Source organism: Phoenix dactylifera, chromosome 14 (genome assembly GCF_009389715.1).
Source record: "Phoenix dactylifera cultivar Barhee BC4 chromosome 14, palm_55x_up_171113_PBpolish2nd_filt_p, whole genome shotgun sequence".
In the NCBI taxonomy this organism is placed as follows: domain Eukaryota; kingdom Viridiplantae; phylum Streptophyta; class Magnoliopsida; order Arecales; family Arecaceae; genus Phoenix; species Phoenix dactylifera.
The window spans coordinates 8,543,852-8,565,561 of record NC_052405.1 but is presented as its reverse complement, the minus strand read 5'-3'; the positions used below and the strand labels follow the sequence as shown (position 1 = coordinate 8,565,561).

At 36.4% G+C, this 21,710-nt stretch overlaps 2 protein-coding genes across 3 annotated transcripts; one reads left to right on the top strand and one right to left on the bottom strand.

Annotated features, from left to right (window-relative positions):
• Window positions 1–35: 35 nt before the first annotated feature.
• On the bottom strand, window positions 36–12,564 carry LOC103704838 (pyruvate kinase 1, cytosolic-like). Its single transcript, XM_008788309.4, has 16 exons — window positions 12,245–12,564; window positions 10,586–10,682; window positions 10,396–10,493; window positions 8,657–8,812; window positions 7,248–7,325; window positions 7,016–7,147; window positions 5,974–6,054; window positions 4,401–4,469; window positions 4,206–4,295; window positions 3,557–3,701; window positions 3,385–3,473; window positions 3,148–3,243; window positions 2,995–3,062; window positions 2,782–2,881; window positions 2,597–2,653; window positions 36–401 (listed from the first exon to the last, which is right to left on the bottom strand). The coding sequence occupies exons 1-16, from the start codon at window positions 12,311–12,313 to the stop codon at window positions 246–248; spliced, it is 1,581 nt and encodes a 526-aa protein (XP_008786531.2). The 5' UTR covers window positions 12,314–12,564; the 3' UTR covers window positions 36–245.
• Window positions 12,565–14,341: 1,777 nt separating this feature from the next.
• Window positions 14,342–21,442, top strand: LOC103704839 (glycolipid transfer protein 3-like). 2 transcript variants are annotated; one of them, XM_008788310.3, is made up of 6 exons: window positions 14,342–14,763; window positions 15,693–15,748; window positions 17,994–18,124; window positions 19,315–19,450; window positions 20,862–21,005; window positions 21,123–21,439. In XM_008788310.3, exons 1-6 carry the CDS (start codon window positions 14,595–14,597, stop codon window positions 21,261–21,263), a joined length of 777 nt encoding a protein of 258 aa, XP_008786532.2. In that variant the 5' UTR covers window positions 14,342–14,594; the 3' UTR covers window positions 21,264–21,439. The 2 variants fall into 2 exon arrangements, with proteins under 2 accessions (XP_008786532.2, XP_008786533.1); XM_008788311.4 differs by having other exon boundaries at window positions 14,346–14,763; window positions 21,103–21,442.
• The last annotated feature ends 268 nt before the right edge of the window (window positions 21,443–21,710 follow it).

The following is a 21,710-nucleotide window of genomic DNA, read 5'->3' as shown; positions in this document are numbered from 1 at the left end:
ACATATAAAGCTACTGCTATTTAAATGTGCATACAGAACATCAAATAATCAATCAATATCAATCACATAAATAAAACTGTAGCAGAACAATCTTATATCAAAACATTTCTGTTTTTAATGGCATCACAAACATCCATCAAATGGCTCATCTTGACTCTCAGTCCTCAAAAATTGAGGTTCACAAAATGCCAGATGTTAAATTTGAGAATGGCGCATATTCTTGAAAATTTGAGAATGGCGCACAATCAAGAATCCTCATACTCAATAATCTTGACAACTGAGGAATCACCAATCTTCTGGAAGATAACTGCACGATCATAAGGCTTTATTATGCCAACAGATCGACCATAGTATAATGCAAGTTTTAAGCCAAACTCCTCGTCCGGACTGACTGCACCAGCCTGCCATCATGTAAAGAATAACTTTTAAGAGAAAAGAAAACAAAAACAGATATCACCTGAGAAAAGAATTACTCCAATCTTTGGCCGAAACCATATGAGAACTGATTTACATAGATTTAAAAAAATATATCAAAATGCACTTCTGTAGACAAAAAAAATGAAGCAATGGAGGGGGGAAAGGAGCCTTCTGCTTTTATCTGATTATTCAATCCCATAAAAAAACAGACGTTCCATATAATTAGCTTTCTAGCTCAGATTATTCAATCTCCATGTGCAGTCATGCAAGCACATTGTGTTGCTATGCTGCTTCTTTTGTCTGAGGATGTTTGTCAGACCATATAATACTCCTTGATTTGTCAAATTAGGTTTTCAGCATTTGCCAGCCTCTTGGTTTTTTTCCTTCTTGCATTGGTGCTGCATTGTTAATACCTGAAGAGTCTTAAGAAATTAGTTTTCGTTTAGTGTCTGAAGTTCTGCTTGTGGCTTCCTTGGCCCTACAACTGGTCTTTTCTTGTATCATTTCACTATCAATAAATAGGTTGTAGTCTCTCAACCAAGGTCTGTCGTACCAGCCTGTATGGCCGATACGGGCCGGTACTGCCTTGAATCGGTTTTAGATAAGCGTGGAATCCGGTACCGGAAGCTTATCGTTGGATAACCGATATGGAACCGGTACGAAACCGGTATGGGATGGTATGAGACTGGTACGGGCCGATACGGGACCGGTATGTGGAACTCCAAAACTCAACCATTCAACGGGACCGGTACAGGCTGGTACGGAACCGATACAGGGCCGATACGGACCGGTACAGTCCGCCACCGATATGCTGACCGGTACCGGTACGGCAGATCTTGCTCTCAACTGTTTTTCCCACAAAAAAAGAAAAAGAAAAAAAATCAAACGAAATGAAATGAAATGAAAAAAGAGTTGTCATATGCTAGTGGGTGATATTTGATCATAAGCACATTCTTTTTTTTTTTGGTAAATGGATCGTAAGCACATTCTTTAACAATTCAGAAAGATGAACTTGACACATGTTTGAGGATTCTTTTGCCAATAAACTATGACATCAGAATTACCCAACAATGTAATTAGTAGTAAGGACAGCAAAACACAACTTCAAAAGGATAATCAAAAAATGACAAAACCCGAACTTCTGTTGCCATCTTAATATCTAGGATCTTGACGTACATCTATTCATTTAATTAACAGCCATCCTTTTCAGTTACACATTACTAGCTGAAAAGAAACAAAAAATGGAAGAAATCATATGTAAGCAAGATGAACGGTCTGTCTTGATTTTAACCATATGTTGGCTGATTATAAAAATCCTTACAAAGTCTTGCATTCCCACCATAACCACCTTTAGCAGTTACTAAGATCAACTAGAATATGCAAACTGGACACAAGAATATGCCTCTTCTAACCGCACCAGAAGCACTATATTAGGCAGTAAACCCATGACTGAAGCAACCTGACTAAATTCACCAATGTACTATTCAGAATTTCCAATAAATTGCAATCTATGCTTCTGATGAACCACTAAACTAATCTTTTGGCATCAAGTTTCACAACCTTGATGCCAGTTTCCAAGCCCCAACAGAAAGGGTGAAGGGTTGATGTTAGTTTGCAGCCAGTAAAAAAAAAAAGCATGTCAAACTATGGAATCCAAGTTTGATTTTCATGAGTTCTAGGGAATCCCCTCTTTAAAAAAGCACATCAAAGGCAACTTTAAATAATAATGCACAGCACTCATAAAGCAGACCTGAAATAGTTGGGATCAAGCCTTAATGGTTATGTTTATGGATTTGGCATCAAGTTATCCTAGATATTTTGAATCCTTTTTCACCATTATTTCAATGAAGGCGTGCACAGACTACCAACAATGAATGCTGTCTTCAAATCCTTTCTCATGACTTCCATCAATATCATCTCAGTCTCCTAAACCTCTCTCCTTTTGACATATTCAAGCTTCTTTCCTCATAAGAGCCTCCTCAAAACTTCATTTCACGTGCCCATGCCATCTCAGTCATTGTTTAATACTTTTCTCTAAGTTAATCTAACCGCTACTCTAACTCTATTTCAATCTTCTTCCTGTCCTTTTTACTTTTACAATTCTACAGTAGATTTCTGTCCAAATAACAGTACCCTGAAGATGCTGTTCATATTATTTTTTAGTCATTATATAGCTTACCACACTAGGATTGGCCAAGATTGGATAGATTCCTCTCACTGCCAGAGATTGCCTAGCCTGCACACAAGAATTAAGTATACTATCATTATAATCACTCCTGATACACTGTTGAAATTATTGAAATAACCAAATTAAACACCACGTATGCTAATTTGTTCGTTAGAGATGGTTAATTTTTTTCATACCTGTGTAGTACCAAAAGAACTAGAATTCCATGGTTCTGTTTTCTGCCGTGGGAACATAACAGCCAACACAGGCATTGGAGGCCTATATTTTGCAATCAACCTATGGATACATAATGACAACATTGAGCTGGTCATTAAGCATTCCACTTATTTGCCACCATGCAGGAACCTAGAACAATAGAAGTTTCAACAGCAGGAGCTACTAAAGAGTACCTTGCGGCTCTGCCAGATGAAGTGAAAACTACGATTACAGCAGCGTTGACTTTGACTGCAGCACGCACCTTAAGTGACAATTAAACAGCTTTATTTAGAATTTCATATGAAAAAGATAGAAAATCTGCAAATTAATAGTCAACAGTGACCTACCGCAGAGGAAGCAACAGATTCTGCATGCGACATTGGTTCCCCAGCATGTTGTACGATTCTTTTAAATTGAAGAGATTGATTATAAGCACCCTCTGCCTGTAAAGCACAAGAGTTGGTCAGTATATTCTGCAAATACTTCGGAGATAAATATCTTTTGTTTGGTAACAGAGTAACGATCGTACTGAGATCTGTGACATCATTCTAAAGATTCTCATATGGATAAGCGGAGATACTTACTTCAGAACAGATTCTACCAACTGTCCTTATTGTATCAACAGGGTAGAGGCCACGAAGTGTCTCAGCTCCTAACAAAATACCATCAGTTCCTGCAGATTCAGAAAAGTCATTTCCATGAAGCCAAGGATAGAACTAATAAATTATGTTTCAACAACCTAATGCCGTTACACACCATCCAGGACAGCATTTGCTACATCAGTTGCCTCTGCACGAGTTGGACGCAAATTGTCAGTCATACTGTCAACAACTCTTGTGATTATGGCAGGTTTTCCAGCCATGTTGCATTTACTAATTGCAGATTTCTGAAAATAAAAGACCTGCAGCATTGCAAGACCACAAGTACAGGCATGCATTAGTATGGTGCAACATCATCAGAGAACAAGCAACATTAAACCTTATGCATGCATTTATTCAACTAGATGTGCCTTAGTAATCAATGTAGTTTGACATGGTAAAAGATAAATGTTTAGGACTGCATACCTTGAGTACACACATGGTACGTAAAATATTGTCTAGGTTGACCCAGAACAATTGTAACTAATGCCATGAAAGAACTGTATTTCGGATGACTAAAATGAAATAAAAACCCAAACGAAACACCAAAAGCTCCACCACCACAAAAGAATTGTATATAATATGATGCCTACACTTTTCTTTATATATACAGTGAAATAGATAAAATGCGTGTAGTGATGGTGGCATCCAAGAAATAACATGTAATTACAATAAGTAACAAAGATATCAAAAATCTGTACTTTGAATAGGTATAGGGAGGTTCGCCAAAAAAAAAAAACAAAAAGGGTATAGGAAGCAACTCTAACCTTTTCTGGAGGAAGGTCTATTCCCAAATTTCCTCGAGAAAGAATGATGCCATCTGCTTCTTGGAGAATCTCATCAAAATGCTCCAAACCCTAAAAAATAATATTTTATAAGTATGACGAAGACATAAAAATAAAAATAAAAAAAAAACAACAGCTGAGATAACAAAGTAAATAAGGTTAAACAAGTGCTCTCACCTCTATATTTTCAACTTTGGCATAAATCTGAGTTTCAAGAAGATTTTGAGTTTTGAGGAATGCTCTAAGCTGCACATAACAAATAGATATGGTTTTCATGTGATAAGCAATGTAGCTTTCATGTGGCAAGAAACCATGCACAACTTGTTTTATATAAATGTTCATTCCAAAAGAAGAAAGAATGACTGAATATAAAATTCACAAGTTCAATAATCTAATCAGACCCTTAATATTTGTAATTATGAAGAACCTGTTTGGACTGTCAAAATTGACCGTCATTGACAAAACTAAAAACTACTCAACTTATACACACCCCCCCCCCCCCCCCCCCCCACACACACACACAACAAAAAAAAGGAACTGCTACAACTTGTACAAGAACATGTACATGTCCCACAAATTTTGGTAAATGTTGCATTAGGAAGAACCTTCAGTTGCCTGGAGGCATAAATCATAGAGATGTGGATCTAAAGGAAAAGAGAACTATCAAAAGCCTGATCAGAACAATTATCATAGCTATCAAGGAAATCTCAGCTTATGAACTTCAACATGGAAATCATACTAGCAGAAAGTTCAATTATCTCTTTTCACGGCACTTAGGCATCATTGCTTGTCAAAAGCAAGAAATATACGAAAGGTGTATCATCCCACTAGAAGGTTCTTTAGAAATTATCATTGATGAAAATTTTCCTGGGGTGGATAAGCTGTACTTGAAGAGTGCACAGTGATGGCCTGATAACCACCTCAAGCATTTAGATACCTATGGAGGCAAAGCTAGTGGCATCTTAGCATGTTTTCCAATTGCGACTCAACAAAGTGCCATAAAAGTGGCCTTAGATAATTGCAACTAATAGTTGGCTTCAAGGTACACCATTTCAGTACCAGGTACCGGGGTCACCCTGTCACTATGTTGATATGCCTAGTACAAGGTACGGTTTGGCTTAAAAGTACCAAATGTTAGTATGCCCCCCCTCGTACCGTGTACTGGTACCGAACCTATATGGTATAGTATGCCCCATATCATCTAGTTTGGTACAGTATGGTATTCCATGGTTGGCTTGTTTCAAGGAAAAATCCAAAACACTATTGCCATGTAAACACTTGAACACAGCTATACTCTGCTTCACCCCAGTAATTCTAGCAAGATGTAGCTCATTGAAAACAGGTTGATGGGCCAACTTTTAATAATCCTAAAATTTGACTTTCTTCTGGGTACACGTGAAAGTTGTATAAATGTCTTGCTTATATAATCTGGGCTGATCCAAATTGATGGGAAGTTATATCACATTAAGTTTTGGAAAAAGGCAAAAAAAAGAAGGAATAAGTTTCACATATATTACTAATATTCCAGTATGTTCATGATTACTTACAATAAGAGGATTTTCAGACCTGTAATTTAAGAAAAAGATAGTAGTAGCAAGATAAATTTAACTAGTATAGTTTTTGTTGATAATATAGTTCAGCTCAATATTTATTACCAGAAAACCACTAGAAGTATTCTCTATAAAAATAAAAATAAAAATACCAGTATACAGGCATATAAATATAAAAAAAAAATCTCAAAACAACTCACCTCCTGTACATCTTCTGCATGGCGGGTGTATGAAAGAGAAACCAGATCAACATTGTTATGCAACCCCCAAGTTGAAATAACCTAACAAAATCACAGACCAAAGAAATAAATTTTAACATTGAAGTGAAACAAAAAACTATGGTGAAAATATCAAGAAAACAAAATTAATCAGCATCAAAATGATACAAAAACTCATTAATTTTCTACATTGAATACAAAGAAGAAATAATAAATGCAACCACTTTAGATCAGAGTTCAGACCCCCCCCCCCCCAACTAAAGTATTAAGAAATGACAAGCTATCAACTTCAGCAATATGATGAGTTGATATAGTAAATGTCTTGGATGGCCCTGCTAAAATAGTGTCACTAGACTAGATGAACAATTATAGTCAGAAACAATGATATAACCATGCAAATACAGAGGTTCCTGTTGCTAAGCCCCAGCAAACAATAGAAAATCTGCTCATTGGGGGCCCACAACATGGGCACGTGGCCTTCCATTCCAAATATGGACCACTTAAACTTCAAAGTACATTCTCATCAAGAACTTATCAGACTGCAAATTTCTGAATATTGACACCAGTATTTAATATAGTAGTCATAAACACTCATTAAAACAGGGATTCACATGTGTTAAATCATATGGCTCAAAATTCAGAAAGGAATATTTCAACAATGAGTTGCTTAAATTAATCTGTTCTACAATCTCACTGGTTGAGTAGTTCACAGGATAGGTAAAAGATCTAGATACCACATATATCAAAGGCAAGTACCACAAGAAACTATCATATATTTAAAAATAAATAAATCTAGCACTATTAGGTTATAATCCTGTCTATAATAACCATTTACTGGAATAAGCTGCATGAACATGACAATCAACCAAATGAAGTGGCAATAATATTCTAAATCCCAATGTACTACAACAATTAGAACAACATCTAGATAGCCCTGTAACACATTGTATGCAAGTTTAGAACATTTTGGAAAGTAATGTCTGGTAATCATGCAATAACATCAGCAAGAGTAATAAGAAATTACTTGCTTATCAGCACTAGTCAGAGTGGGTAAATTGATTTGCACTTGTGACACATGCATAGTAAAAATGGAGCCAGCAAGTATAGCACTATTCTTGACAAGACATTTTACATCTTGGTCAATTGTCTCCAAAACCTGCAGATAAAAGATTTTCGCAGAATATATAAGTTTGACACAATATCAAGGACGTAAAACCTTCAACATATAACAAAGAAGTGCCGATCAAAATCTTCACCTCAAGCCATACTGATGTTGTTTCACTTCCCGTGAAAAGATACTGCCCAACAAAAATTGTGTCGCCTTTTTTAACTGCCTACAATCCCAAGTCAAGCAAAAAAGACCATAATAAGAAATAAAGAAGATTCAAGAATCATAAATGGTCCTCTGTTTTTATCAGAATAGTGATAGCATAGTTCTTCTCTACATGGTAGTGGTTAGCTCTATTACAAGTCTTAAAGCTACCCCTTCTATAAATTGTAAAGACATCCCAAATTCCTAGGAGTGACAAAGTAAACCCTTTACAATTAAAAAAACAATAACCCAAGGCTAGACCAATTATTCTAGAAAACATATAACAACTAACAAATTTTATCTCAGACATTGGGATGCACTTCACAAATCCTGTCCCACCACATAGGATGTCATCAAAGTCAACATCTTGCCAGCACTTGTTGCAGGCTTCAATGGCAGGTCAACAAGTGCAAGAGAATAGGATAATTGATGCTAGCAAATGCCTTAACTAAATGAGATAAAACATGGATCTAAAACTTATTTCTAATGCAAACACAAACTTTAAACTTAAGTTCGATTCTAACATGTGCTCAAATTAGCTTTAAACTTAGGTAGGACTCGAGTATGATTTTTGATTTTATGTGGGTTGCTAATATGCATCAAATAAATTTTAAGTTCAGATGTGCATATCTTCCACTAAACCTAAATAACATGAGTTAGCAAAAAGCAATAAGTAGCATCAAATTTCGGAGAATGACAGCAAGAAGTGAAATAAAAAGGGTATAGCAAAGCTTGATTTATCACAAGCAAGTGAAGATACAACCTAAAGATTTGAAGCAAAACTAAGATATAGTAGAAAAGCAGAAAATCTGTGGACCATTATTGTATAGGACAAGGGTAGGGAAGAAGAGAAATGATAAAACAGAAACCTCCCTCTACTTTTAAGTGATTCTGAATCAAGAAAAATTTATGAGACCCATCTAGGATCAGGAATCACACTTGAGGCTTTGGGTCACCTGTATCATGTAAGAGCACAGTCTTTACAAATAACCAGGTTAGTGTGCTAGAAGTATCATGTCCTAAAACTTGTTTATCTGCATTTAAGTCATCAACAGGATGTAGTCAATCCACCTAATATAAATGCATCATGAAACAAGTACTAAAAGTGTGTTACATATGGAATCAATAGAAGAGTCCATGATACACATCAAAACACCACATATCACAGGCATAGAAATGTAGATCTGGAAATAAACATGTGCAAATTTACATACATAAAGATGCAATATATTTGAAGGATATTCAAAGTAAGATGAAAGCGTAGTTGCAAACTATGAAATTTTTATATCTCTAGCACAAACATAAATATGCCACCACTGCTGTATGTTCTAGTATGAAGGTTACCACGCTTACCTTGGCAAGATCAGTATAGTTAATGGGTAAGATCTCCGCTGAAGGAACTTTAGAAAGATTAGGAGTAATAATAACGTGATTATCAGCATTCAACTCAATTGGATTCCCAGATGTATTGCAAACTTGTAGCTCTGGACCCACAGTATCTAGCATCACCTGAGATTATAGTTTATAAGATGCTGAAGGAAATGATTTATGATCATTACAGAAGACTGTTCATATGGAGCTCTTTTTTTCAAATTTAACTAACTAGTGGTGTACCACATATATCTAACTAAAAGGTTGCAGAACATATGACACCATATTTGGGCAAAATGCATTCCAGATTTAAAAATAGATATATTCTTTCTCGATAGTAGCCAGAGTAATTACAAGATTGAGGCAAGCAAGATTACAAACTAAAGTTACAAAATAGTGCTTCCGGTGCGTCAGAACAGTAGTTACATGATACATGCCTTGCCATGCCAGTGATTGGTGCCTCTGGCATGGCAGCGTACCAAGCAACAATGTGGCCATTAGAGGCACTGCCACATGTCGGCAAGGCACTGGCATGGTATGTCATCCTATCTATGTTGTGCCAACTGGCACTTAAATTGGTGCATGTCTACAGGTCCAGATAATATGCATGTGTAATAAAGCCATCAAACTTTTAATCACATGATGGGCCATACAAATTCTAAATCAGATCCATCAACCTTGACATGCATAGTGTAGTTAATACATTGATCTACACTTACCAGAAATCTATCTTTCCAGTTCAAATTCCAAGTCAGAAGAACATCTAGTCAAACAGACAAGATTGTAATTGGACACAGGTCTAAAGACTAGGGGTGCAACTTGTGTTTGGCTCAACCCGAACCCAAAACCCACTCATTGGGTAGGGTGCAGTTAAGGTTTTGTAAATTTGGGTTAGCTTAGGCTCAAAATCCCAATCCGATCTTTAGTTGGGCTGGATTAGGGTTGACCACCAACCCAACCCAACCAGACACGACTCAACCAAACCCAAACCCAACCAGAAACACACACCACAAACATATAATTCACATGTGTTTTCAATTCATATTTATGTTTCATATGGGTTATATGTTTCCTTAACCTTGTAACTTTGTCACTTAAATTGACAAACCCAAAACCAAACCTTTCACATATTTTAAATTTCTTATTTAACCCAATTAACATGTCCTAACCCAACTTAACCCGACTAACCTGACCCATCCTGAATTTAGTTTAAGAGGGGGTTAGGTTGGGTTGGGTTAGAGAAACCTTAATCCAAGATTGGGTTAGGTTAGGTTAGAATAGAAAGATATATTATATATAGGTTGGATTGGGTTAGGGTTTGCCCTCAACCCAACCAAGCCACCCAAGTTGCAGCCCTAGTAAATAGTTCGTCAATGCCTAATAGATGTATTTCCAAGAATTAGGAAAAAAAGAAAATCTGTAATTTAAATGCACGCTATCAAACTTTAATACAATTTATTATATGAGCCTAATAAAACAAGATTCTCAAAAAAAGAAAAATGGAAATTCAATTAGCTCCTTACTTTTTCCAAAAATTGGTTCAGTTAAAAAGTACCAAAGAATGGTAAATTTGATGACAAATTAACCTTCACTTATTTCCTCCTGTTCCCACTAATGCATGATGTATGCATTCTTATCTTTTTAAAAGATTTAGACCTCTAAAATTAAAACTTATCTTAAGATTAGGAAGGAAAGGAAATATTGTAAACTATCTAACTTACAGCACATAGCTTCTTGACATTATTCACAGCTGTCCTCAAATTCTCAAGAGTCTTCTGATGATATTCAGCATTTAACCAGGAGAAATCAAAGCGCGCAACTGCAAGACACAAAATATAAGAAGATTAGTCATTAGAGCAAAAGAAATGAGAGCTTTTAAAAAGCAGACGTACAAGCATCCAGAGGACAAACCTGACATCCCGGCTGCTAGGCATGCCTCAATTGTTTTAACAGAACGTGACTTTGGCCCCAGTGTTCCAACAATTTTAGTCAGTGATGGAAAATATTTCTGCAATTTTGAAGATAGTTAGTTACTAGCAGTTACGAATGAAAGTAGATTGAAGTTTCCAACTAATCACTACTTGACCAGTTATCATTCTTTCCAATTTTGTTAAAGTTCCAAAAAATATATTCACACCCTCAAATATCCCCAGTGGGGAAAAAGAAAAGCTTGGAGGTCAACGTTGCTCGACTTCCTAAGCAGGTATTAAAGACACGCGGATATTTTGATGCTTTTCCATTGCCATATATCCTAAAACTCTTTCTATTTAAGAATGTGTCTTCATAAGCTTCTAAAATTAAAAGGTGGAGCAAAATAGAACATTTTTATAACTCTTCCGCATGTGAAACATGCATGAATACATAAGCATCGACACCGGTAGCTGTGACTTTGAATCATTTTGTACATGATCCACAAATTCAAAAATTCATATCATTGCCCAACATTCACAATTGCAACAATGGACATGAGACAAACTTGTTAAATACACCGTGGATATTGTATTTAAGTACAATGATAAATAGTCAACACAGCAAAGAAAAAGGAAGCTAATTGTTAGACATCAAGATATTATGAAAATTAGGAACTGGGAACCAACATAAACTTACAATAGATTATATTCTACACATCATTCATGGGCATACCACCATACTCTGTATGCATATACACCACAATAATATCTACAATAAATATACTGAGAGATGCTCATTCAGATACCAAAAACAAAAAGTTGTATGACCAGAACTCATAAATTTCTAAGTAAAATGAAGATAGGAGCATAAAATGGAATTATTTTTCTCTCCATCGAGCATGATATAGGTTGTGTCTTTATGTTTCGGTTTGTCTTCCTATCATATCCCATAGGATAGAGAAATGATGATGAAGAAGAAGATACATAATATCATGGCAAAAGAAAAGGTAAAATTGAGACCCTACCTTTAACGGTATCACAGAATATAATGAAGAACATAATCAAGAAATCTAATTTATCATGGCATTGACACGGAATGAAACAAGAAAACAGGGTGACCATACATCAGGAATGAACCCAGCTCTCCAAAGAATCCAATCAATCATAACATATATAACCCAAATCAGAAGCAAAAAAAAAAAAAAAAGCAAATCAAAAACACGATAATCATTAATCAAATCATTATTAAAAAGGAAAAGAACCAAAAGGATACCAGAGAGAAGAAAGAATCCGCCAAAAAGCAACGTGGAGAAAAATAATATCGCACGGAATCCAATCAAGAATTAAACCAAGAATTTGCTAATTTACCGTGAAAAACACCATATCGTTGATATCAAACCGAAGAAGTTTAAAACAAGGTGAATTCAGATCAAGAAAAAACCCCACTCAACAAAGAATCCAACCAATCCATACAAATATGCCCAGATCGACAACAAAAATACAAAAACCCCAAATTGTGACAGTCCCAAACAAATCGCTATCAAAAAGAAAAATTGGGCAACAAAAAGAAGAACGAATGTATTTAAAAAAAAACGAGGAGAACGACAGAACTAGCGCATCAGAATCCAAATTGCAAGGGATAAAGGAGAAACGATCTTACCTCCTTCGACGGTGCAAGGACCGAGGCTAGCCGCAAGGGCTCCTCGATCAGCATCTGCCCTCCGTGCATCGCTGAGAGAAATTAGGGTTTCGTTAGGGTTTTGATCCGCTTCTCGACTCAACGGAATAGAGAGAAGGGTTTCAGAGGACGGAAGCGAGGGAAAGGAGCGCTGCCACTTTATATGGCTTTCTTCGGAGCATGAAATATATAAGTATTCACAGGGAAAAACACTTCAAGCCCAAACATGGTACCAAAAAGTTTAGTTACCACATGCCGCAAGATGATTGGTGTGACTCCGGCAAATTCGACAAATCATCTCATGCCACATGGCGTGGAATCATGTTGGTGACTCCCAATACGAAGTCGTGTAGCATTGGATCGGTTTAGCGGGGAGCGGGAGAAGACGTGGTCACGTGGAGTCGGGGACTAATGGGCTTACGGAAGGGTCGGTGGGGTTGTGCGGGTCCGCGGAGTGGGGGCCGTTGGATGGACGGTTGGCAATGGTTGGACTCAATGATCGGACGGTGGGTAGTACGTCGTATATGGATTTATATACGGGGTGTTAGGTTTGGGGGGCCGGTGGCGGGCCTCGTGCTCCTGGATTCCCAACAACCGGGAGGGCGGAGAGGCTCTGTTTTCTCGTTTCTAAACCGGTTCCGGCGGAACAGTGGAAATGCGATTCAGTTAGGATCAAGGGTGGCAGCGTATAGGTCTAGATCTGGTTAGTCCCGTCTATTTCGGGAAAGATTTCAGAACGTATCAATTGGAATACATGGGATATATGGGTAAAAGTGCAAATATGTACATTTACATGGGAAATGGCAAATGGTGTTTTTTTTTCTTTTCCAAGTTTTTTTTTTCGAAACTGTTTAATTCAAAAATGTAATTTGATAGCAAAACTTTGAAAATGATGATGACACGTAATAAGATATTATACATGACAAATCTTGCAATATGCATCATTTCGTTTCGCATTTGCAATTGTAATCACTCAATAATGATAAATGGGAAGACATGGGATAATTTTTGTTACACTAGTTGATCTCATCCTGCATCCTTCTCCCTGAATCCACCAGCTGATGCGAAATTAAATTGCAATATATGATCATATAAATCATTTCTAAGAATGGTTAATGCTGATTTGAAACAAGTTGGTTGAATCTTGAGCCATGATTGTGGAGCATGGTTCACAAAGGCAATTATTTTTTGTTAAAATTAATTGTTTTAGTGCTTTGATTTTCGTTTCTACTGGATGAAATTCATCACCAAGTGGAATCAAAATGGGTCAAGAAAAGTTTGGTTGAGTCATGGAAATCAAACCGCTAGCAAGTATATCAATGAGTTTCAACATAATACTTGGCTAGTTTGAGTGTCTATCAAAATTATATATGTTATTATTCTAATTTGATCTTGAACCTGATTTAGCTCAACTTTTGTGATGCATATAAAAGCAATAATAGTAAGAAATTATTTAGCAAAATTTATATCTAAATTGGTACATTTTTTCTTATTAATCCAATGAGGTGGGGTTAGTTCAAAAATTTAATATAAGCTATTAAATTCAAATACATCGGCTATCTATTCTCCCTCCCCATCTCGCTCCACACAAAAATAGAAGGCACAATAGGTGTACCAAAAGTATCTCTTGAAAAAAGTATTTATAGAGCACACGACGAATATAGATGATACAAAAATTTTCCTTGATTTTACACCGGCAAACTTAAGCAAAACTCATCAAAATTTGCTCAAAAATATTTAAACAAACAAATTTATTATTAAGAATGGTAATTTATGACCCGATTCATTAATCCGGTCCGCGAACGTTTCATTTAAAATAAATTTAGATTTGATATAAATGAGTTTGAATCGTAAATAAGTCAACTCATTTAAATCTCTTTATCAATATAGGCTCTCTTTTTTTTTAGGCTGCAATGTTTTGATACACTTGTTTGCAGACTTTTCTCCTTAGTTTTGCCTTGTATGAACCGAAAAAAGAAAAGAAAAAGTATAGGAAAGGGCCACCTTGTGCCGCCTTATAAAAAATTCATGCCCATAGGTTGCGACGCATAATAACTCAGACACGTAGGGGCAAAGTGTAGTCCCTGAACGACAGAAGGTGATACAACAGCTATGGAATGTGGGGGAGGAGAGCCCAAATGACGCAATGGCTATGCAAGAAGGGGGCAGCCATTTGCTTTCGTTGACCTCAGCCTCTTTCTTCTCCAATGGGATACCCAAATGGGAGGAAGGCTTAAATTGTCCCTTTTTGTCTCCAAAGGATGCTAAATAGAAAGCAGTAGTCTACCAAAAGACCAAAGTTAAGGGGTAGGAGAGCAAAATAGAAGAAGGGATGAAGAAAGAAGGGGAAGAACCCTTCAAAAAGAAGAAAGAGGGGGATGAGAAGAAGGGTTGGTCAGAGATAAGGCTTGCTGTAGAGGAGCTCTCTTTGGTGAAGCATGAGAAGGTGGTCTCCACCCTTGTCTTCCTCAGTGTCTCCAATTTGCTCCTCCAAGTCCTTGGTTAGTTCTCTCCCTCTCTCTCTCTCTCACTCACTCACACGCACACACACAATTCACTAAGAAACCTCAGGTGAGGTTATGTTTTTTCTCACATCATTCACTAAGAAATCTTACGTTGGATTGTGTTTGTTTTGGCATGGAATGGGAGAAAGGGATATTGCTCCATTGATTTATTTCCTAACTGTTCCCATGTTTCAACCTCTCTTTTTCCTCTTTGCCCAACTCTTCATCCAGAGAAGAAGGCCTTCTCCTTGCAGCTTAAGGATTTGAAATTATACTCCTTCTCCCTCTCCCATCTCTGAGAATACCTTCCTACATGGATACACCTTTTTCCGACTGTTGGCTCTCCCTCCCTTCTCCCCCCAAACACACACACACACGCACACAGAGGCTCGCACGCACACAGAGAAGCGTGCGCACGCAACCACACACGGTCGATGAACTTGTGAGACAGTGATAGTGGGACCTTCAAAGCCTCTGCCAATCCAAGAACACAGTAGACCTCGAATGGCTCATCCCTTAGACAAATGAACATTAAAAAAATGATAAAATAATAAACTACGCAATGCCTTGGAATAAGTCCAGTTTAGACCACACTCTAAACTGGCTTTTGACCAACATTCAATTGTTGATCATTTTAATATTAGATTGTTATTTATATGAAACCCAAGTCACGTACTTGGTTGCTTTTCGTAGGCCATAAAATCTAAAATGAAAATTAATACTTTTGCAATCTTAAGTACAACTTTTTTTTTAGCATAAAATCAAGTTCTAGGATTATTAAATTGGTGAAGAATTAAACAGCCAACTTCATGCCATGTTAGGAAATTTTGGCTTAGATCACAGGGTGGTTGAGATGTTATATATCAAACTTAATCATTTCCTATTTCCTAACCACCCCTTTTTGATTATGTTTCGGCTGGTTGCAGATAAGATTGGGCCGACCATGGCAGTCCTCAGACAAGACATCCAGCGAAATATCGAGGTAGCCTCAATTCATTTCTTTCTCTTATACTATGCTTTTGTTTTGAGCTTTGATGTCATCAGCCTAAAATCACCTGCTGTATTCTCACCTCCCCAATTAGGCCTTCAGCGAAAGGTTAACAATTTAAAGTTCTCTTGACATGATGTGAGTTTGGGCGTCGTATAAGTTGTGCATTAAGTGCCACATATTTCTTATGTATTGGTTATGTTCACTGGATGGTGATCAGACTCTTTTTAGACCGGCAGAGGGGGACTGGGAGCCTCATCTACTCCACTACTTCTGTGTCATTTTCTTCTTGAAGGGTTTCGTGCCGTGCTCGTGTCTTCCACGAGCATCCATCGCCCATCATTATCCTTCGGTTACTGATTAGCCTCTCCTTTCCCATCAGCAAAATTTTTTCCTTTAGCCAAGATGTACCCATAAATGTGGCATAGGGCAATATTACTAAAGTTCGTCATCTTAATCACCCTATGCCGATACTGTTTTATTACAATGTCGGTATGTGGTAGAAATAGCAAAGCATACTGAAAGTTGGTATGGTACGAGGCTGCATATTGGATCGATATTAGTACGTAACGATACATGCAATATGATAGGGTATTGGCCGGTACAGCGAACCTTATTCTATGTGATTGTTATCGTTGGTGGATATAAATTTACAAACTAATATATTTTTAGATACTCTCCGATATGCGATATTAATATTTTTTTAGAATTTTTATGTTTAACTTTCATTCCATGAACATATGCAAATTTTGTTATCTAAAATGTAAAACTTGATGTTGGTCTTCCATGCACAAGGTAGACATGTCATGTTGCAGAACTGAGTTCCTATCAAAGGCCTGATGTGATACACACAAATTTTGGGATTCATATTCGCCTATCATATACTTAATAATACAACAAAAAGTTCGATTTTTAGATCTACGTAAGCATCAAAGTCCATTGTAAATTGCAAGTAGGCTTTTAGTGTGGACTTGGTTCTGTTTTGCAGCAGACCCAAAACCATGTTTCATCTCAAAATTCTATTCATTTCAGAATTTCTTGAGCTTGTATCTTAGCCTATAGTGGTTCATCTCATATCAAGCACCAACTAGGATCGCCGATGTCATAGCCTTTCTGAACTTTGCCTGTTGGGTGATTAAATGATCATCAGGGATGACAAGAACATCATAATTCATTCTTTTCAGCTCATCCAGTGAAGTTTGTTGCACACGCCTAGTTATATGGTATGACATCACCATTTTCAGATAAAAATCCAGAACCTTTGGAGCACAAGTTGTAAAAATTTTCTATACCAGGGCATATTGTTGATTTTTTTTTTGTGAATTCTCTTTTTATTTAAAACGAATCTCTTATTTGTAAAATAAATAAATAAATAAAACCTCTTGTTAGGTTGTATGCTGGTCACCCCCTTAGCAAGTCTCGATCCTATAACCCGCTTACCACACTGCAAACCCTACAAATCCTATAAGAGTTTGATTAGAAAAATGTGGTACAAATGTTCTTGGAGACAAATGAAGAAGCTTCAGATTAGAAACGCGATCCCTTTTGAGCTTTCAATTTAATTTTTCTCAAATAGAAGATGTTAGGCAATGACTAAGTACTATCTATGTAATTAGAATTTGTTCATGCACCACATAAATACTTTAATCTTTTACACTTGTTCTCATGAATGATCAATGATTATAATTCTTCACTTGTTCCAATTAGTCTATGTTATATTTCTGCATCCATATAAAACAAGCGCCTGACTGGTGCCAAATCATTTATAAGGAAAAGGTACAACGGATACCTAACCAAAAAGAAGCTTGCAGGTGAGGTTAATGACATATAATAATATTAATCAAATAATAATTGATTTTAAGCATGAAGGACAACTGATCACCATATTGATCTTAAAAATTATACTCTTATGGAGTACAATAATACAGTTAATGCGTTCAATTTTCATTATGTTCTTTAACGAAGAACACACACCAAGTATAATCATGAGTCCATAATCTAGACAACAATAATGTTGCTGAAATTTCATCATATCTCTGAACTTTAACACTTGTCAAAAGTCCGAACACTTTTATGAGTGTAGTTTAACATGCATCATGGTAATTTAACAGAAAAGGATCCATAACAATCATTGTGTCATGTAATTGTGTAAATAGGCTTTTACAGCCACATTCCATGATGCAAAACATGCATGCATGTAAGAACCAGGTTAATACGCTATATTTTGCTGAATGTGTAGAGATTGCAAGAGCTTTACGTGTCAGATCCATCAAGGTATTCAAGTTTGGCAGAGATATTGAAGAAAGAGGTGAGTGAGGGGACTGCAAGAAAGGCTGAAAGCCATGCTAGAGCTATGCTATGGCTTACCAGGTAAAACTAAGAACTGACAACTTTTACCATTCCTGCTAGCCACATCCTCATGCTTTTGCTAAAATTGTTTAATTATGTATTACAGAATATTTTATTGTAAATTTAGTTTGCCTGTTTTCTTTTCCTTCGTCTTTTTGGCCAATTTATTTAAGTTAGTCTTTTAACTTTGTAAGTAGGGGTAAATTTCTTAAGCAAATTACTTTTGATCATATTGATTGTTTCACTTAACCTATTTACTAAGGGTTAGTAAATATGAAAATAGCCACATCCATATCATTGATGTTCTTCACTTCTGAAAGTAATAATCCTCTCCCAGTTTCGTAACATTCTACTTCATTTGTTCATTCCCTAAGGGGAAAAAAGTGTTCATTCCCTAAGAGGAAAAAAAGCTTCATCACTTTAGATCCTTCATGAACTTCTACTGAAACTGTACATTTGTGTAAGGTTACAGAAGAGGCCTTTTTATGCGTTTTTGTGCTTCAAGTCCTAAAGGTTTATACGTCACAAGCTTCCAGCATTTATAAGAGTTTGAAGGACGTCGAAAAACAAGAACATGGAAGCAGATCAGAAGGCAAAGAGAAGGGACAGCAGGCTCTGATACCATAGCAGCAATCCTGCCCAGAAGCTTAAGCTAGTAGGTGGATGGCCCATGTATATATACGACAGAGTAGAGTATCTTACATATCCAATGTGGGACTATTCCCACTCTTCAACATTACAGGTCCTTGAATGGACTATAAGGCATCACTATAACTTGGAATAGGTCGTATTTATATTACTAATATTTACACATCTTCTCTAGATTCTTGTAAAAATAAATCCACAAAAACATGATTGTGTTTCCAAGAAATAAAATGAATACCTTGAAATGCCACCCAGTCGTAAGGTGGTTCCTCTCTACACGATTGATGAAAGAATTCCATTGCATCAAATTATAAGTATATGCTCCTCTCTACAAGAGGAGAGGGTGCCAGCCAGCTGGAACAAGTCCTGATGGCAACGTTCCATCACATGATCTCAGATAAACAACTATATTTGAAAACCTCAGCCAACAATTAATCTCAGACATTACTTTAGGTTTTAACAGTCAGGTCAAAGTTGTCTATAGGCACTCTTATCTGTCATATATTCATAACTTTATATCGCAAACCCCTTCTTCTCATGCTTGGATTTCTTTTTGATATTATCAGGTCCATGGATTTCAGTATAGCAGTATTAGAGAGATTAGAGAAGAATTCTGAACTGAGCCTTGTACAAGTGGTGGAAGATGCATACAAGGACACTCTAAAGCCATGGCATGGTTGGATATCATCAGCTGCTTACAAAGTAATGTCCCATTTATATCAATGCATCTCTTTCCCATTACAATAAGTATTTTAATCACTTTAACTATCAACCAGTTATGTCACAAGAAGGGCTGAATCCTTATGTTGGCTATCTAATTGATGGGCCCCTCAGAGAAAGCACTATAAATGTATTAAAGTTCATATCATTAACCTTCTTTCACTTGCCATGTCTGATAGACCACTCTTATTGAAGTGCACTACTTCTACATATTTATCTGTCACAAGAAAGGCTGAGTCTTTATGTTGGCTATCTAATTGATGATCCCCTCAGAGATAGCAGTATCAATGTGTTAAAATTCATATCATTAAACTCCTTTCACTCGTCAAGTATGATAGATCACTCTTATTGAAGTCCACTACTTATAAAGATTTATCTGCATTTGATCAGAAAATGTTCCTCTTTTTTATTTTTTACTGACTACTATACTGCTGCTGCTTCTATTACTACTGCTACTGCTACTACTATTAAAAAACAAGCATTTGTCTTGGAAATGGGGAAGGAGTTTTCCAAACATTGGCAATGTTTCCTATTATCAAGTCAAAACACTCAAGATGAAAGCTTTCTGAGAGATAAATTGTACCCAGAATAATTTCTCTTTTTTTTAATATATTCAAAAGAAGATAATAATTTTATCACACAAATCCCAATTCAGCCTGCATATTTAGTATTAAGAAAGTTTATGTAGAGTCAATTCTCTGAAACAGCTTTGCTGCACCAAACTAGCAGGAAGACTTCAGATATTGGTATTGTTGGTTCAGGTCACGCCAACAATAACCATGATAGGTCTCAGTTAAATGAAATAACCATGTTCCTGCCATCGCAAGCTTTCTGTCCAGGATAGACATACTGAGAGTACACTGATTTGCGGGGCAAAAATAAAGCTTTTACACTTTCTTTTAGTACTACAGCTCATCAAATGATCTTCCCCCTTCTTTTTACCTCATTTTCCACCATTCAAAATGCTTTATCAAGTAAAAAACTCTGGTTGAAAAGAAATATGTCCCTTTCTAATGCAGTCATTAGGGAATGAATTTTGGCTATATGGATGATCTGTTTGTCTTCTTGAGTAACACCATTCTTTCACTTGAAGTGAAGATTTTTAAGCTTCCGCAGCACCCTTCTACTCTAATTATGATTCATCAGTCTCAGGCAAAAGCATATGCATGTAAATGCAAGATGGCAGATTGACGTCTTGTAATTCTTATAGTCACATCTTCTTATAAAAAAAAATTCAAGTTCCAAAGCTTTATAGATGTTCTTCTACTCATTTTGCATGTAGGAGTTGAAGCTTTCTCAACATAAGATATGAAATACAGTACATGTTATGAAGGATTTAGTGTTTCTCCTCTGATTTTATTGCACAAAAATAAGTTAAATTATATATGAACAGATTGCTCTGAAGCTCATCCCAGAGAGAAAAATATTCATCAGCTTGCTGATGGGCAAAGGGCAAGATTACAACATGATGAAAGCTGATATCCAGAACTTGGTCCCGTTGCTTCAGCCTCTTTTAAATGAAAGCCATGCCCTTTTGGTAAGTATCCATTATTGATGCATGTTTTCTTTGCTTCAGAGAATAATACTTTGACTGATGGGTTCATTATATTTCTTTCTTTCCCCAAATAATGTAGATAAAGTTTGGGTTGGACAGGTTGAAATCGACGTAGGGCAAGGTCTCGTGATTTTTATGATTGTACATAGTCCAACTTCGTTTTGTAAATTATCTTCAGCTTATATATCTCTGGAATTATCCTTCTTATTATGTAAATCAAATCACCTTGGGCTTTGGTGATAGTCATATTACATTACCCAACATTAAAAGTTAGATGTACATTAATTTATACCAGTAGATATTGTTCATGATGTCATAGTTAGCATTTCAAACATTCAAATGAGAATTTGAATGGAATTTCTGTAGCTGATCAATGCACGGATAAACAAGCAACAGATAAAGTAGTTTACAGTGTATAATATGTGACTGAATGGCTAGAGCTGTGTTTCATTATATTCATCTATGTAATGATTTGGCAACGTTGAAGAACAGGCAAGCAGACTTGGTAAGAAGTGTGGATAATTTGCTGGGAAATTTCAAAATCAAGGGCATAATGCAGAAGAAAACATCAGAGGATAACATGGAAAAGAAGCTGCTGCAGCAGCAACAAAACAAATAACATCACTGATCATGGATTTCATTTGTAAGAAATCTATACCTCAGGAAGTTTGTGAATCCTTGACCTCA

Bases quoted from the DNA above. Each gene is read 5' to 3' on its own strand.
- LOC103704839 (XM_008788310.3), top strand. From the start codon at position 14,595: ATGAAGAAAGAAGGGGAAGAACCCTTCAAAAAGAAGAAAGAGGGGGAT. The intron at 18,125-19,314 runs GTAAAACTAAGA...TGATATTATCAG, and splicing joins GCTATGCTATGGCTTACCAG to GTCCATGGATTTCAGTATAG. The intron at 21,006-21,122 runs GTAAGTATCCAT...TGGGTTGGACAG, and splicing joins ATGAAAGCCATGCCCTTTTG to GTTGAAATCGACGTAGGGCA.
- LOC103704838 (XM_008788309.4), bottom strand. From the start codon at position 12,313: ATGCACGGAGGGCAGATGCTGATCGAGGAGCCCTTGCGGCTAGCCTCG. The intron at 8,813-10,395 runs GTAAGTTAGATA...CTATAATCTCAG, and splicing joins ATGTCAAGAAGCTATGTGCT to GTGATGCTAGATACTGTGGG. The intron at 4,470-5,973 runs GTGAGTTGTTTT...TGTTATGTGCAG, and splicing joins ATGCAGAAGATGTACAGGAG to CTTAGAGCATTCCTCAAAAC.